Genomic DNA, 13,291 nt, shown 5'->3' with positions numbered 1-13,291 from the left:
GGTATTTAACATTTAAAAAAATATGGAAAACATCACACAGCAGTTCCATTGCCTACATTGTTCACATGCCTTTGGTGACGTTGAGCTACCTTTCAACTGGAAGAACAGGGGCGCCCTCTGGTGTCTATTACTTGTCAAAACTCTTGGATTTTTTGGAAGTGGCGAATTTAGCACTAGTGCAGGCATTCAGTCCTGGAACATACACCGAACGTACATTATGACCACCTGCCTAATATGGTCCGTGTGCTGCCAAAACATTAGCATCAGATCTTTCAAGTCCTGTAAATTGCGAGGTGGAGCCCCAGTGGATGGCTCGGATACCCTAACCCCCCCCCCCCCCCCCCCCGCCCTGCAGAGATGCTCTGGCCAGTAATCTATCCATACTATTTTGTCCCTTGTCAAATTTGCTTAGGCTTTGACTCATACATCCAACACGCAGGCAGACTATGAGTTAACTGTTTTCTTATCATCAATAGATCACCTTCGAGTGATTGGTTTTGGCTCATCAGATGACTCATTGAACTGTATATTGTATCCCATAGAGTTGATATTTCATATGCAGACGATTAAAATTTGACCCAAAGTACAAATACAAACATTTAAGACAATTTTCGTTTTAAAGAATGTGCATTGGGCTATCTTTTACTAAAAGTGAAAACCAGTGAAAGGTTTTCCATTCCTGTCGTGCGTCTGTATGACATACACTCTCTGGACCACCAGCCATTGCAGTTTTGAAAGATAAATATATCTTGTGGGCACCCCCTCCCTGCGTTGAGTTCGCAACATCCCTACCGGTTGCGGCTGGCTATCATAGGGTAGAGCACCGGCACTACCATTAGCAGGACGGATGAATTAGTATATCATATTATCCACCCTTTTTTACTTTTCTTTTTGCATTTTGAGGAGGGGCTCCAATAAACATTGTCCCCAGCACTCTGACCAACAGTGAAAAGCGGATACAAGGTCAGTAACATAAAAGCACTTTATTATTGTGCTTTTTTGCATGGTGCAGTATTCTGAATACAGTGAGAACAATTCAGTGTACAATTAACATGCTGTCGGCGTAGGCGCAATAAAGACTTACGCAACATAGCCTAATCATTCTATTTGTATGCAACACACTCCTGCATTAGACCTTCATGGTAATAAAATGATCTCGCAGAAACATACGATTTATTATTCTAACTTAAACAACTTGATATTGCTATATTCCGGGCAGAAAGAGTCGTTCTCATCTTCACAAGTAGTCTTCAATGGAACTTCTTTATACATGTCTCTGTATTTTAAAGCTCCATTATTGGTTATTCAAGGCAGTGCAAATGTACACTCTGGGTCCAGGGTAGCCTGCGTCTCAGATTATAGCACTGCAGCAGCTGTACCGTGGCGGCAAGCAACTGCAAGGGCTATAATAGGAAGAGAGCTAGAATTGCGCAGCTGACGATGCTGATTCTGAGGAGCTAAGAGGCGTTGCAGACCAATTTAAGTCGCTCGCGCGACTGTCCTGGCAGTCATTTAGACTTATTAGTAGCACGTCAGTCAATTAAAGTCCTTGCATGTCCATAATTACACAAAAGTATACACATCGCTTGACGTTCAAGGTAGCCTAACTTAACAGTTAATAACCGTTTGAATAAAGGACATTTTGAGGTGGGGTACATTCCAACTAAACTCAAGCTGGATTCCATGTGGGTCATAGCTCGTGTTCCAGGGTTACATTCAGTATAGCCTACTAGCCTGTTATATGAGGAGTGTACATTAGCTAATGGGCAAAACATTTCAGATGCCAGGATCTAAACCCACTGTAGCTACCACCAATAAGGTATACAATACATTCAGGGGCGTCTTAGATCCTTTTTACTGGGGCACGTGCACCCAGTATAAATCTTCTGTGCCCAGTAAAATCTAAAGTGTGAGTTTCAACAATTAACTTTATTAGTCAGTGCATTCATTTAGATTGACAATCCAGAAAATTAACGTAGTATCCCAATCAATGCTTGTAAAAGTGTTTAACCGAAAATCCAAACCGATGTGCATTCAGAATTCCATGTCAGCGCGCTCTTCTGAGCTTGCCGAATAGCCACTGCAGCACATACACATAGGTCCAGGGGGGTATTCCAGAAAGCAGATTATGCAACATTACCAGGTAAATTAACCCACCAGCTAATTCACAATGTTGCAGTAACCTACTGGCAATATTGCTACAACACTGGGTGTCAGCTGGGGAGTTAACTTACATAACCTGCTTTCTGGAATAGCCCCCAGGTGTCGGACTCGACACACAAGTCAGAATTGAGGTAGGCTAAGAAACATTACAAAACTAAAGATAGTTTCTAAATGATAGGCCTACCGATCATCTTATTTTGACTAAAACATAAAAACAATATTACAAAAAAACAGTATTCTTGCTCAAATGAATGCGAAAATAATGCGCACGCTCACGTTAACTATTGATGTCCCTGCCAAAGCTGATATCAAACTATCAAACCCTGAACTGTTGTATAGTGGGTTAAGTAAGGGGATTTATATTTAGCCTAGTAGTGCATTGTGCGCAGCAAGCTTGAAAAAAAAGGGGTTATGAATTAGGTGCCTGTGCCCCAGTAGAGTGTCATGTCTAACAACGCCTCTGAGTACATTCATGTACATTAGTTGGATTACACCACATTCCATCTGTTTGTATTTATTCCATGTGTGTGTGTGTGTGTGTGTGTGTGTGTGTGTTTGTGTGTGTGTGTGTGTGTGTGTGTGTGTGATTCTAAAGACTCAACATGGGAATAAAGGCTGCCCTTCCCAAATTGGAGCTGTACCTCTACACAACGGTGCTCGCAATTGCTTTGGTGTGGGCCGGAACCTGGATACTTGATGCCTCCAGTGGTGAGTGGTCTATCCTTGCCTTTGAGCAAATGACTTGTCAATTACAGTGTCATTATATCTTAATTTATGAAGGATGCACATTTCTGAGTTTGCTGACTTATCATAGGCTACTTAGTTACACTTGTCTTTGATAGCTAAATCCATTAGGGTGCCTGATTTGTGCTTCTCTGATAGAAGAGAACCACGTTAATGTTCCTATTAACTTATGGTTATACAGGTGAGACGAGAAGAACCGTTTTTGTTAGAAACTAACTCCCACTCATCATAGCCTAGTGAGGATTAGCATAATTTTTCTCAGAATGGGCATCAACACAGAAAGCCAACATATCTGTCCCTTCAGTAGGCAGTCATTTGGGGAATTTGTCAATACTTTTCAGTAGAATGCTGCCGTCAATGTCATCATCAATTGATCTGAATACACAGGGTAGATTATGTAACCTTGGTGTCTGCATGTGCAGGGTACTAAGGAGGTTACAGTCTGTGCTGTCAGATAGTTGAACAGAGCTCATTGTCTCTTAGTGTTCTGTCTCTTCTATCTACACAGCCATTCACATTTCATTGTTGGCCCATTAAATATGGCTGAATTAAGGATGTAGATTGAAAAAATATGTTTTACTTTTCTGTCAAATTGTCAGTCATGCAGTGGCCTCTATCTCTCTCTCTCTCTTACTCTCTCTTTCAAAATATGATATCCCTCTTTAAGGCCATTAGTGTAATTAGAGGAACCTGTAGACAGGTATTGCCAGTCTATGTACTTGTGAACTGAGGACATCAGTAGTGAATGCCTATTTTTTGATGTTCACAGTACTTTCTTGGGTAGCCTAGTGTGTATATTATCTTTTTATTTAATATCAGCGTTAGTACAGAATGCTTGTTTTTTTCACCCTGCATGAAGTATCGAAAGTATAAAAATGTTAGCACCATGATTAGAATCTCCCAAAATAGATCAACGCTCAACCATTGTAGACATTGTTCTGTTAAAAGCTTTGTGATAAGAAGCTTATAACACTTTTGAGTGTTTACTGCCTGTTAGCAAAATGTACTCGCCAGGATCAGTGCTAACAAAAACACAATGTAAATTATATTTTGGTAACAGTATTTGACTACATATTATGTTAGAAACAGACTATAGAACAGGATATTTAGAGAAGAATAAAAGAAAATCAAGTTGAAACTGGGTGGTTTTATTGGCTACATTTTCTAACAAGAGTGCCCTTCAGAGATGGTAGAGATGATAGATTGTATGGAACAGTTCATATTTCACAATATAATCCATGTCAACATATTGTGTCCTCTGTGTCTAGTAAAACTGTCCCTTTACTGATTTCCAGAGAACGTCAACAGGAAGGCATTCAAACGGAGTGTGAAGCCAGGATGGCACTATTTTGGCAGGAAAATGGCAAGTTTCCACTAGACTGTACAAACATTTAAATGTTCATTTGTAATTTAAATTGTACCTTCTTTCATTTAATCCTTTCTTAATTTTCAGGATGTTGCTGACTTTGAATGGGTGATGTGGTTCACAACATTCCGCAATCACATCCTTTTCGCCCTGGCTGGTCATGTGATCTTTGCCAAGATCTGTTCCCTGCTATCTCCCAAGGTGTGTGCATGTCTGTGTGTGTGTGTGTGTGTGTTTGTGTGTGTACACGTGTCTCAGTACAGTTTACCTGCACTGACTGTATGAAATAGATAGTTTATTCTGTGTTCCTGCATGACTTATCTGACTGATTTGTGATTAACTTGATTGGTATAGTATGTCTATGTATGCATTCCTCATCAATTCTAGTTGAGAAATTATGTATTTCATGGAAAAGTCTTTACCGTATGTCAGGCTTTATGCAACTTGAATGTATGTTTTGCTTGTGTGTGTATGTTAATGTATGTTTTGATTGTGTTCTTATCTGTTCTGTTCTTCCAATGAAGATTGGTATTGATGGATGCAAGGTAACACTGACCTAACATGTTTCCTTAACAACCCCTTCTCCACTCATCTCATACAAACTGTCACTGTACATTCAAACTGTTTGTATGCCATCATAATTTTACACAATTTACATGCATGTTGTTCTCATGACACTAGCAGGTAGTCTGACATAGGATGTATCTGAAATTGCAGACTGGATTATATGACATGGTTACATCACTCATTGTCACACCTTTGTAATGGACATTGGCTTCTCCTCCACAGCGCAGGTCTCTGATCTTTGGTGTGTACGGTGCTGTGGCAGTCCTCATCACCATGGGCTGGACCTTCATGACGCTGGTGCTGTCTCACTGCATCATTCTCTACAGTGTATCCCTGGTCAAGAGGAAATGGATCTGCTTCCTGGCTGGCATGGCTAGTCTGGCCTCCATCAAGATGGAACCTTTCAATAGCTGGCAGGTGAGTCGTATTGGGAGGAGAAGCCACCAAGGTTCCCTGGATGAGCTTATTTAGGTCACAGATTTGTGTTTGGCAAATGAGATAGCATTAGGGCGGGGATGCCCAACCCAAGGTTGTTCCTGGAGAGCTACCGCCCCTAATCCAGCACACGAGATTCTAGGAATTGTCTGGTTAACAAGATCAACAATCTTTGTTACAACTGGGGTTGGACTGAGAACATCCAGGAAGGCATGTCTCCAGGAAAAGGGTTGGTCTGCCCTGCTTTTGGGTGATCAAATATGCATCTATAATCAAATTATATTTTGTGGTTCATGAATGTTATACATGAATGTTGTGATCCCATGTTCATTATGTATCTGTTCTGTTCCCCAGGAAAGCTTAGTGACCGGCTCCTTTGACCTCCAAGACATCCTGTTCTATGGAGGGTGTGGCTTCAGCATCATGCGCTGTATGAGCTTTGCCCTTGAGAACTGTGAGAAGAAGGATGGGAACTACTCACTGTCTGACTTGCTCAAGTACAACTTCTACCTCCCCTTCTTCTTCTTTGGACCCATCATGACCTTTGATCTTTATCACGTTCAGGTGAGGAGGACTAAAATGGTGACTGTGTCAGTTTATTCAGTAATTCATCTAATTGTGTTTATCTTTTCTTAGTAAAAGACAACGTATGCATATTATATGTACAGTATATTATGTACATTATACATGCATGTCTAATATTTTTAATTTCCACTGCAGTTCAAGTTAGTTATTTTACCTGTGCAACACCCCAGGCCAACAACCCTAACCTGACGCGGAAGGAAAGAGAGATATGGAACATCACCACCCAAGCCTTAGTGCATCTGGGAGCCATTCTGGTGGTGGACGCCTTCTTCCACTACCTCTACATCCTGACCATCCCCAGTGACATGAAACTTGTCAAGCAGCTGTCTGACTGGTCTCTGGGTCAGTGATTGTTCCTGACTCAAACTCTAACTAAGCCTGAGGGTCAACTGAAATACTATGAAGTTCTTTTAATCAATATTTGAAAGGTTATTTAAATCTGTGTACCTTTGTAGCTGGTCTAGCGTATTCCAACCTGGTGTATGACTGGGTGAAAGCGGCAGTCATGTTTGGGGTCATCAACACTGTGGCTCGGCTGGACTACCTGGACCCTCCTCAGCCGCCCAAGTGTATCACCATGCTCTATGTCTTTGCTGAAACGTAAGTGTGCACCAGTGGAAGTTATGCAAAACTTTGTATACATACAGTGTACAGTAGAAGGCAGCCATGTAGGTAAATTGCCCCCCCCCCCTCTTTCAACAGTGTAAAAATAATAGTTGCATTTTGATTATTAGATGTACTGCACTTTACAATAGTACACTTAAAACATATACCAATTTTACAAGTATGGTAATTTCTTCCGGTGGCAATGTTAGAAAAAACATAACATCCATAACACAGTAAAAACAGTTTGTGGTGTGACCAGTGAACAGGAACCATGTCTGTTATACAGTATGATGTCATAAGATTTACACAGACAACTGTTTCTTTTATTCTCAGGCACTTTGACAGAGGCATTAATGACTGGCTGTGCAGGTCAGTGTTTTATTGGAAAGTTTTCCGTGAGATCCATGACAGAATTTTGCCTTCCACTTTGCAACAAAGTCTTGACTGAGCCAAAATAAATGTCTTCTTCCGAATAGGTACGTTTACGACTACATTGGAGGAAACCATGACCAGATTTTCAAGGAGCTCTTGGCCACCATCTGCACCTTTGCCATCACAACTCTATGGCTGGGTCCTTGTGAGTTGGTCTACATCTGGTCCTTCTTCAACTGCTTTGGTCTCAACTTTGAGCTGTGGGTTGCCAAGTTTTTCTCCATTCGACCCTTCTCTAGCATTGAGGTAAGTTCTCAAATGGCTGAATATCCATTAACCCTGTCACCTCTTAAGGACAAATCATGTTATTGATTTGTCCTTCCTGTTTGGTTGCTCTGCAGTACGCTATGGGTGAGGCCATGTCTCGTAGGATCAGAGGGGTGTTCAACGCTGTCAACTTCTGGACCATCGTCCTCTACAACGTTCTTGCTCTCAACAGCCTGGAGTTTGCCAAACTGGTGGGCAATCGCCTGATAGTTAAAGGTACGTTTATCAGTGGCATTCCTGTGGTATTCAGTCAAGTCGTTCAAATTCAGCTTATTAATTGAGCCTACATGCACATGCAGACACGTTTCAGCCAGATCAAGATAGAACCTGAGCACATGAGAAAGAGGCATCACTATGCATCATTGTCTAGTTCAGCTGGGATGAGATGAACCGTATATGAAAAGTGGAGCTGAAATAGATGCTGTTCTCTTCTGTCCCAGGTTTCCCATTGTCCTCCCTCTCTGTGCTGCTGGTGACCTACTGTGGCGTTCAGCTGGTGAAGGAACGTGAGCGGCAGCAAGCTCTGCTGGAGGATCCAAAACCAGTGGAGGCCCCAAAGCCTGTGGAGGAGATCAAAGAGAAAGCAGAGTAAAGGAATGAGGTGTCAGTTGGTTGAGGACCTGAACAAACCGTCCCTCTCACCATTTAACTTACTTGGTCTTCCTGTATATAACCAGGCCAACAACACCTCATTGCTTACACTATACCAGTCTAGCTTTAGTTTGACATACAAGGCCTTGTTTTTAACTTTGAAATGTCCTGAAGTGCACTTGCTGTAGATAATCGCCACATGTTCTTCGGCACAAATACATAATAGTGCATTTTATATTCACATTTTAATCTAAAAAATGCTTTTTAAAGGTGTAGGCATGCCAAATATTTTATGCAGATATAATATATTAAAGCTATATTAAAATGGAAAGTTCAACGTTTTCTTAAATGTATCATCCACTAGGATTTGTCTTTTGTCTGGATAAGACACAAACAAGAAAAAATAAGACAACTTTAAGTAGTACATCCTACAACTCTTTACATTAAGGTTATAACATCTAACATTGAAGACAATTCTTTACACTGAAAATCATTTTGTCCCGTAGCCTGGTGTGAAGCCTATACATGGTGCACAGATCCTGGCTGTTCACCTCCCCCTCCTTTTTTATCTTCTGCAAGAGATTAGATTTGGCATTTCAGCATATCTCTCTTAGCCCTTCTCACATGATTCAGACCACTGCCAGGGTTCCTGGTCACACTATCAAAGCCAGGGGGTTTCAAAATCAGGGAATATAGGTCAAGCAGTGTCCTGTCACCAAAACCTGCTTTTTGTCTCCTGTGATGGAGAATGTAGGCTACACTGTGTTCGTTCTCTGTAACTCTCCACTCAGGTTTATATGAATTTTTGGTCAATTCTTGCCGGAATTGGGGCCATCAAACTATAATTTAATCTTGAAAATATGTTTCTGTTCAGGCTGTGATCTATCGCAATAAAAGAAGAAACTGGTTTTGATAATCCTCCATTTTATGAAATGTTGTTGCAATTTATTACAATATATTAGCACACACTCATATATTAACATATTAAGAAGAGGGTTCGTAGACACTTTCTACTGATTACTATACCTTTTGAAATTGCTTTGAAAAAGATTATACACTAAACACCACAAGAGGGCCCCCACTCTTGCTTCTAGTTTATCACTACTCATGTTGTGTTATGACACATGCATTGCCATCCATACATACATAGGATTCTCATTAAAATAAGTGACTCAATTCTATTCTACTGTAGTTGATGCAGATGGTGGTGATGGTGGTGGTGGTGGTGGGGGGTGTTGAAAGAGAGATGGTGGTATATTCCAAAACAAGGGATCATGATGAGGTCATGTTTTAAAAGGTTTCTCATGTGGTACTGTCTCATATCCTCACCCTCGAGCAGCCTGTCCAGACACAGATACATCATGATCTGTTTAAAGCTGTGGAGGTGATGAGGCCAAATGAAGGACAGTCTCTCCCTTTCAAGGTTTTGTCCACCATGTTACTGTCACTACTCCAGTCTTGTGGATAGTCAGCAGAGAGACTACTGAAGAGGCTCATCAAAGTATTAGGGTTCACAGTGAGTGGCTGGGGGTGGGGTGGGGCCATGATGACACTACCCCAGATAGTCTTTCAGCTGTTGAATGGTGTGTGTGTGTGGGGGTGTGAGGGAGGGGGAACGATGTGCAGGTCAGTGCCTGAGTAGGGATCATATTTCCAGTCCACCCAAAATCTTTGTGAAGTCCCAGTCTATAAATACACTCCCCAGAGTTACACAGACTGACAGCTTGAGACAGCTGCAGGAGCTAGCCTCGACCGCAAGCTAACCAAACCTAGTTTTGTCACTCTCTTTGCATAGCACTGTGAATACTGGCAGCACTGTTCTGCCATGGGAAGCAAGTAGGGTGCCCCCCATCCTAACTACTCCCACCCACATTATTGAACGAGGTAAAGGACAAGATGGCCGCCCTGACAATAGACCCGGTGGAGGAGCCACGAATGTACCAGCAGACGCTCCTTCAGGACGGGCTGTGCGACCTGCTGGAGAATGACAAGTTTGTAGACTGCGTCCTCAAGATCCAGGACAAGGAGTTCCCCTGTCACAGGTTGGTTCTGGCCGCCAGCAGCCCCTTCTTTAAGGCCATGTTCCTCTCTGATCTGGAAGAGAGCAAGAAGAAGGAGATAGTCCTCAAAGATGTGGAACCCGGCGTAATGGCCATGATCGTCCGTTATATCTACACCTCCGACATTAACCTGACAGAGCAGAACGTCCAGGATATCTTTATGGTGGCAAATATGTACCAGATCCCCTCCATATTCTCCGTGTGTGTCTCCTACCTGCAAGAGAAGTTGGTGCTGGGAAACTGCCTGGCTATCTTCAGGCTAGGGCTGCTGCTGGACTGCCCCAGGCTTGCTGTGACTGCCAGGGAGTTCATATGTGAGCGCTACCACCTCATAGTAAGAGACCAGGACTTTCATCAGCTTGGCCCTGGAGAGTTAGCCGCCATCATTACCTGCGACGCTCTAAACGTGGAGCGTGAGGAGGTAGTGTTTGAATCTCTGATGGACTGGGTCAACTATGATAAGGAGGACCGGCTAAAGGACCTGCCCGATCTGTTGCACTGTGTACGCTTCCGTCTGATTCCTAAGGAATACTTTTCCAAGAAGGTCGAAAGCCACAAGTTGATCCAGTCCAACCCAGAGATCAAAAAAGAACTGCAGCTCATCAAGGATGCCCACAAAGGAGTTCTCCCCAAGGCCATGAAGCCTGACATGAAGTCCGGGGCAGAGAGTGGGGAAGAGAAAGATGAAGACGAGGAGGGTCTGCTTCCAGGGATCCTCAATGATAACCCTCGGTTTGGGATGTTTGAGACGGACCTGATACTGATGATCAGCAATACGGGGGCAGTAGCATACGACCCCGTGGGGAACGAGTGCTTTGTGGTGTCTGAATCCACAGAGATTCCCAAAAACCACTGCAGCCTGGTAACCAAGGAAAATCAGGTGTTTGTGGCAGGAGGACTTCTGTACAATGAGGACAACAAAGACGAGTCTTTCAGCTCCTACTTCCTCCAGGTACTGCAGGCTTGTCAGCATTACTACAATGGTTGGCTCAATAGTAACAAGCAGGCTGTTTTTCCAGTGTACTTCAATTTAGTAAACCATGGATTTCATGCTATTCCTCTCATATGAAATGTATTTGAACACTGTCCCTTGATATACTGACAAGGGGTGTGTTGACGTATTGCTTTCTTAGTAAGAACGTGATAAAACACATGCAGTGTCATGTGTAGCTTACAAGTTTTTTCATAATTCTCCTGTATATTGTTAGTGTTCTTCCACTGTATCAATTCATTTCATATCTTTCTGTTTGACGCCAGTTTGACCCTGTGAGTTCAGAGTGGCTGGGGATGCCCTCACTGCCAAACCCTCGCTGTCTCTTTGGCCTGACCGAAGCAGAGAACTCCATCTTTGTTGTGGGTGGCAAGGAGCTGAAAGAGGGAGAGCATGTCCTTGACTCCGTCATGATCTACGACAGACAGTATGACATCACAATCTTCAATAACTCTCTTGTTAATCATAGAAGGGATTTAGTTCACTGATTCACACAGAGTGTTTGATTTACTCATCAACCCACTTTAGAATTGTATGTTGGAATCTCTTCATGTTTATAATAATGTCATGTTATAATTATGTGTTCGTTTAGCAGAGGCTTTTGTTCAAAGCAAGGTACAGAGAGGGAATTGAATCCTCAACCTCTGTTGTCAATCTGCCGTCAATTGCTCAACCTGAGCTATACCCATCCTCTGTGTGTGTACAGGTCATTCAAATGGGGGGAGTCCGATCCTCTTCCTTATACAGTCTATGGCCATGGAACTGTGTCACATAAAGGGCTTGTCTATGTCATCGGAGGGAAGGCAGAAAGCAAGTAAGTGACACAACTGACTCTATTTTAAAAGTTCACGTGTCACCTTGGTTAGATCTGACCATGGTCTATCATGTCTTGTTCTGTCACTTGTAGAAAGTGCATTAGGAGGATGTGTGTCTACAACCCCACCAAGTTTGAGTGGAAGGAGCTGGCTCCCATGAAAACAGCCCGTTCTCTGTTTGGGGTCACCGTCCATAAAGACCAGATCTACGTAGCGACGGGGGTCACAGACTCAGGCCTCACCAGCGTCGTGGAGGTTTATGACATTGCCACCAACATGTGAGACGTGGGCTTCATGTCATGGGACTGACATAGTAGTTATATGTGTGCAGCAGTACAGCAATGCCTGCCAATGATGCATGGACCTCATGTATGTTAATGGATGTAATTACAAATGGTAGGGCAAGACATTTACATTTAAATTTAGTCATTTAGCAGACGCTCTTATCCAGACTTACAGTAAGTACAGGGACATTCTCCCCGAGGCAAGTAGGGTTAAGTGCCTTGCCCATGGACACAATGTAATTTTTGCACGGCCGGGATGAAACCAACAACTTTCTGATTAATAGCCCTACTCCCTAACCGCTCAGCCATCTGACGCCCTCAGACAAAACACTGTACAAATTGGTGTACCTTATGTGTTCTTTTACCATCATGTGTGTGTGTGTGTGTTTGTTGTGCTCAGGTGGTCCGAGTTTTTGGAGTTTCCCCAGGAGCGTAGCTCGCTCAGTCTGATCACCATGGAAGGGTGTCTGTACGCAGTGGCGGGCTTCGCCATGATGCCCAGTGAGACCAGCGAGAAGCCAGTACCCACTGAGATGAACGACATCTGGAGGTGAGCTTTGACATCGCACAAGCTTATTGTTCATCTGACAGATTTCAAAAGTAAAACTGTGTTCTTCTAACTGCCGTGTTCCTTCCAAATCAGATTTGATGAAGAGGAGAACTGTTGGAATGGGATCTTGCGAGAGATAAGCTATGCAGCAGGTGCCACCATTCTTCCTGTGAGACTCAACACCCTGCGTCTCACCAAGATGTAATCATCAAGATGTTTCACCCACAGAATGAAGATGCCACCGCTAATGAACTGTTTCTGGGAAAAACACTTGCAGTGTGGAATTTTGACACTCCATGAAATAAAAGTTTTGCCTACAAACAATTTCCAGTAGGGGGAGCTAAAATATGAAAGATTTCTGTCTTTCTGAAAGGTGTTTGTTTAAATCGAATTTGTACATCTTTTTTGCTTTTTGCTATGTTTTATGAGCAGAAAGAAAAAACAAGATGATTTTCTTTAATGGAGTTTTTGTACTCGTAACATACATGTATTTGTCACAGACCATCTCAGACTATCCTAACTTTGAAAACAAAAAATCCCTCCACACTAATAAACAGTTACACTCTTCAATTGTGTTTATTTACATCTGGCAACAGTCAATAAAAGGTCCTGTGGATCGAACAAGAGGACAGCCACGTAGACAAGGAAACGTCCTTGGCTTTTCTTAACACATCTTCATGGCTGTTAAACCCATGAGATTGTAAACATCAGCCAGCAAAACCATGGAAACAAGAACCAAAGATCACATTTGTTTGTCCATTTTATCTTATATCAATGCACTCTTCATACTCTGAGTATCCTTTTAATAGAGGACTAAAACACATGCTGATAGTGA

The 13,291-nt window shown here is 42.6% G+C and overlaps 2 protein-coding genes across 3 annotated transcripts; both read left to right on the top strand.

Annotated features, from left to right (window-relative positions):
- The first annotated feature begins 763 nt into the window (after positions 1-763).
- hhatla (hedgehog acyltransferase like, a) lies at positions 764-8,672 on the top strand. 2 transcript variants are annotated; one of them, XM_084706639.1, is made up of 13 exons: positions 764-963; positions 2,759-2,871; positions 4,203-4,270; positions 4,361-4,474; positions 4,798-4,818; positions 5,063-5,257; positions 5,630-5,839; positions 6,031-6,202; positions 6,316-6,460; positions 6,800-6,835; positions 6,943-7,144; positions 7,240-7,381; positions 7,606-8,672. In XM_084706639.1, exons 2-13 carry the CDS (start codon positions 2,766-2,768, stop codon positions 7,755-7,757), a joined length of 1,563 nt encoding a protein of 520 aa, XP_084562765.1. In that variant the 5' UTR covers positions 764-963; positions 2,759-2,765; the 3' UTR covers positions 7,758-8,672. The 2 variants fall into 2 exon arrangements, with proteins under 2 accessions (XP_084562765.1, XP_084562766.1); XM_084706640.1 differs by lacking the exon at positions 4,798-4,818.
- An 839-nt stretch (positions 8,673-9,511) lies between these two features.
- klhl40a (kelch-like family member 40a) lies at positions 9,512-13,026 on the top strand. The gene is made up of 6 exons (XM_084706638.1): positions 9,512-10,768; positions 11,074-11,234; positions 11,514-11,621; positions 11,715-11,900; positions 12,307-12,456; positions 12,550-13,026. The coding sequence occupies exons 1-6, from the start codon at positions 9,653-9,655 to the stop codon at positions 12,659-12,661; spliced, it is 1,833 nt and encodes a 610-aa protein (XP_084562764.1). The 5' UTR covers positions 9,512-9,652; the 3' UTR covers positions 12,662-13,026.
- The last annotated feature ends 265 nt before the right edge of the window (positions 13,027-13,291 follow it).

The sequence above is a fragment of the Hypomesus nipponensis genome, chromosome 10, assembly GCF_054491055.1.
Source record: "Hypomesus nipponensis isolate SF chromosome 10, ASM5449105v1, whole genome shotgun sequence".
Taxonomy (NCBI): Eukaryota; Metazoa; Chordata; class Actinopteri; order Osmeriformes; family Osmeridae; genus Hypomesus; species Hypomesus nipponensis.
This window is presented reverse-complemented; position numbering and strand designations above follow the sequence as displayed.

Coding starts and splice junctions, on each gene's coding strand:
- hhatla (XM_084706639.1), top strand. CDS start 2,766: ATGGGAATAAAGGCTGCCCTTCCCAAATTGGAGCTGTACCTCTACACA. Junction 5,258..5,629: donor AACCTTTCAATAGCTGGCAG/GTGAGTCGTATT, acceptor TCTGTTCCCCAG/GAAAGCTTAGTGACCGGCTC. Junction 7,145..7,239: donor GACCCTTCTCTAGCATTGAG/GTAAGTTCTCAA, acceptor GTTGCTCTGCAG/TACGCTATGGGTGAGGCCAT.
- klhl40a (XM_084706638.1), top strand. CDS start 9,653: ATGGCCGCCCTGACAATAGACCCGGTGGAGGAGCCACGAATGTACCAG. Junction 11,235..11,513: donor GTCATGATCTACGACAGACA/GTATGACATCAC, acceptor GTGTGTGTACAG/GTCATTCAAATGGGGGGAGT. Junction 11,622..11,714: donor GGAGGGAAGGCAGAAAGCAA/GTAAGTGACACA, acceptor TGTCACTTGTAG/AAAGTGCATTAGGAGGATGT.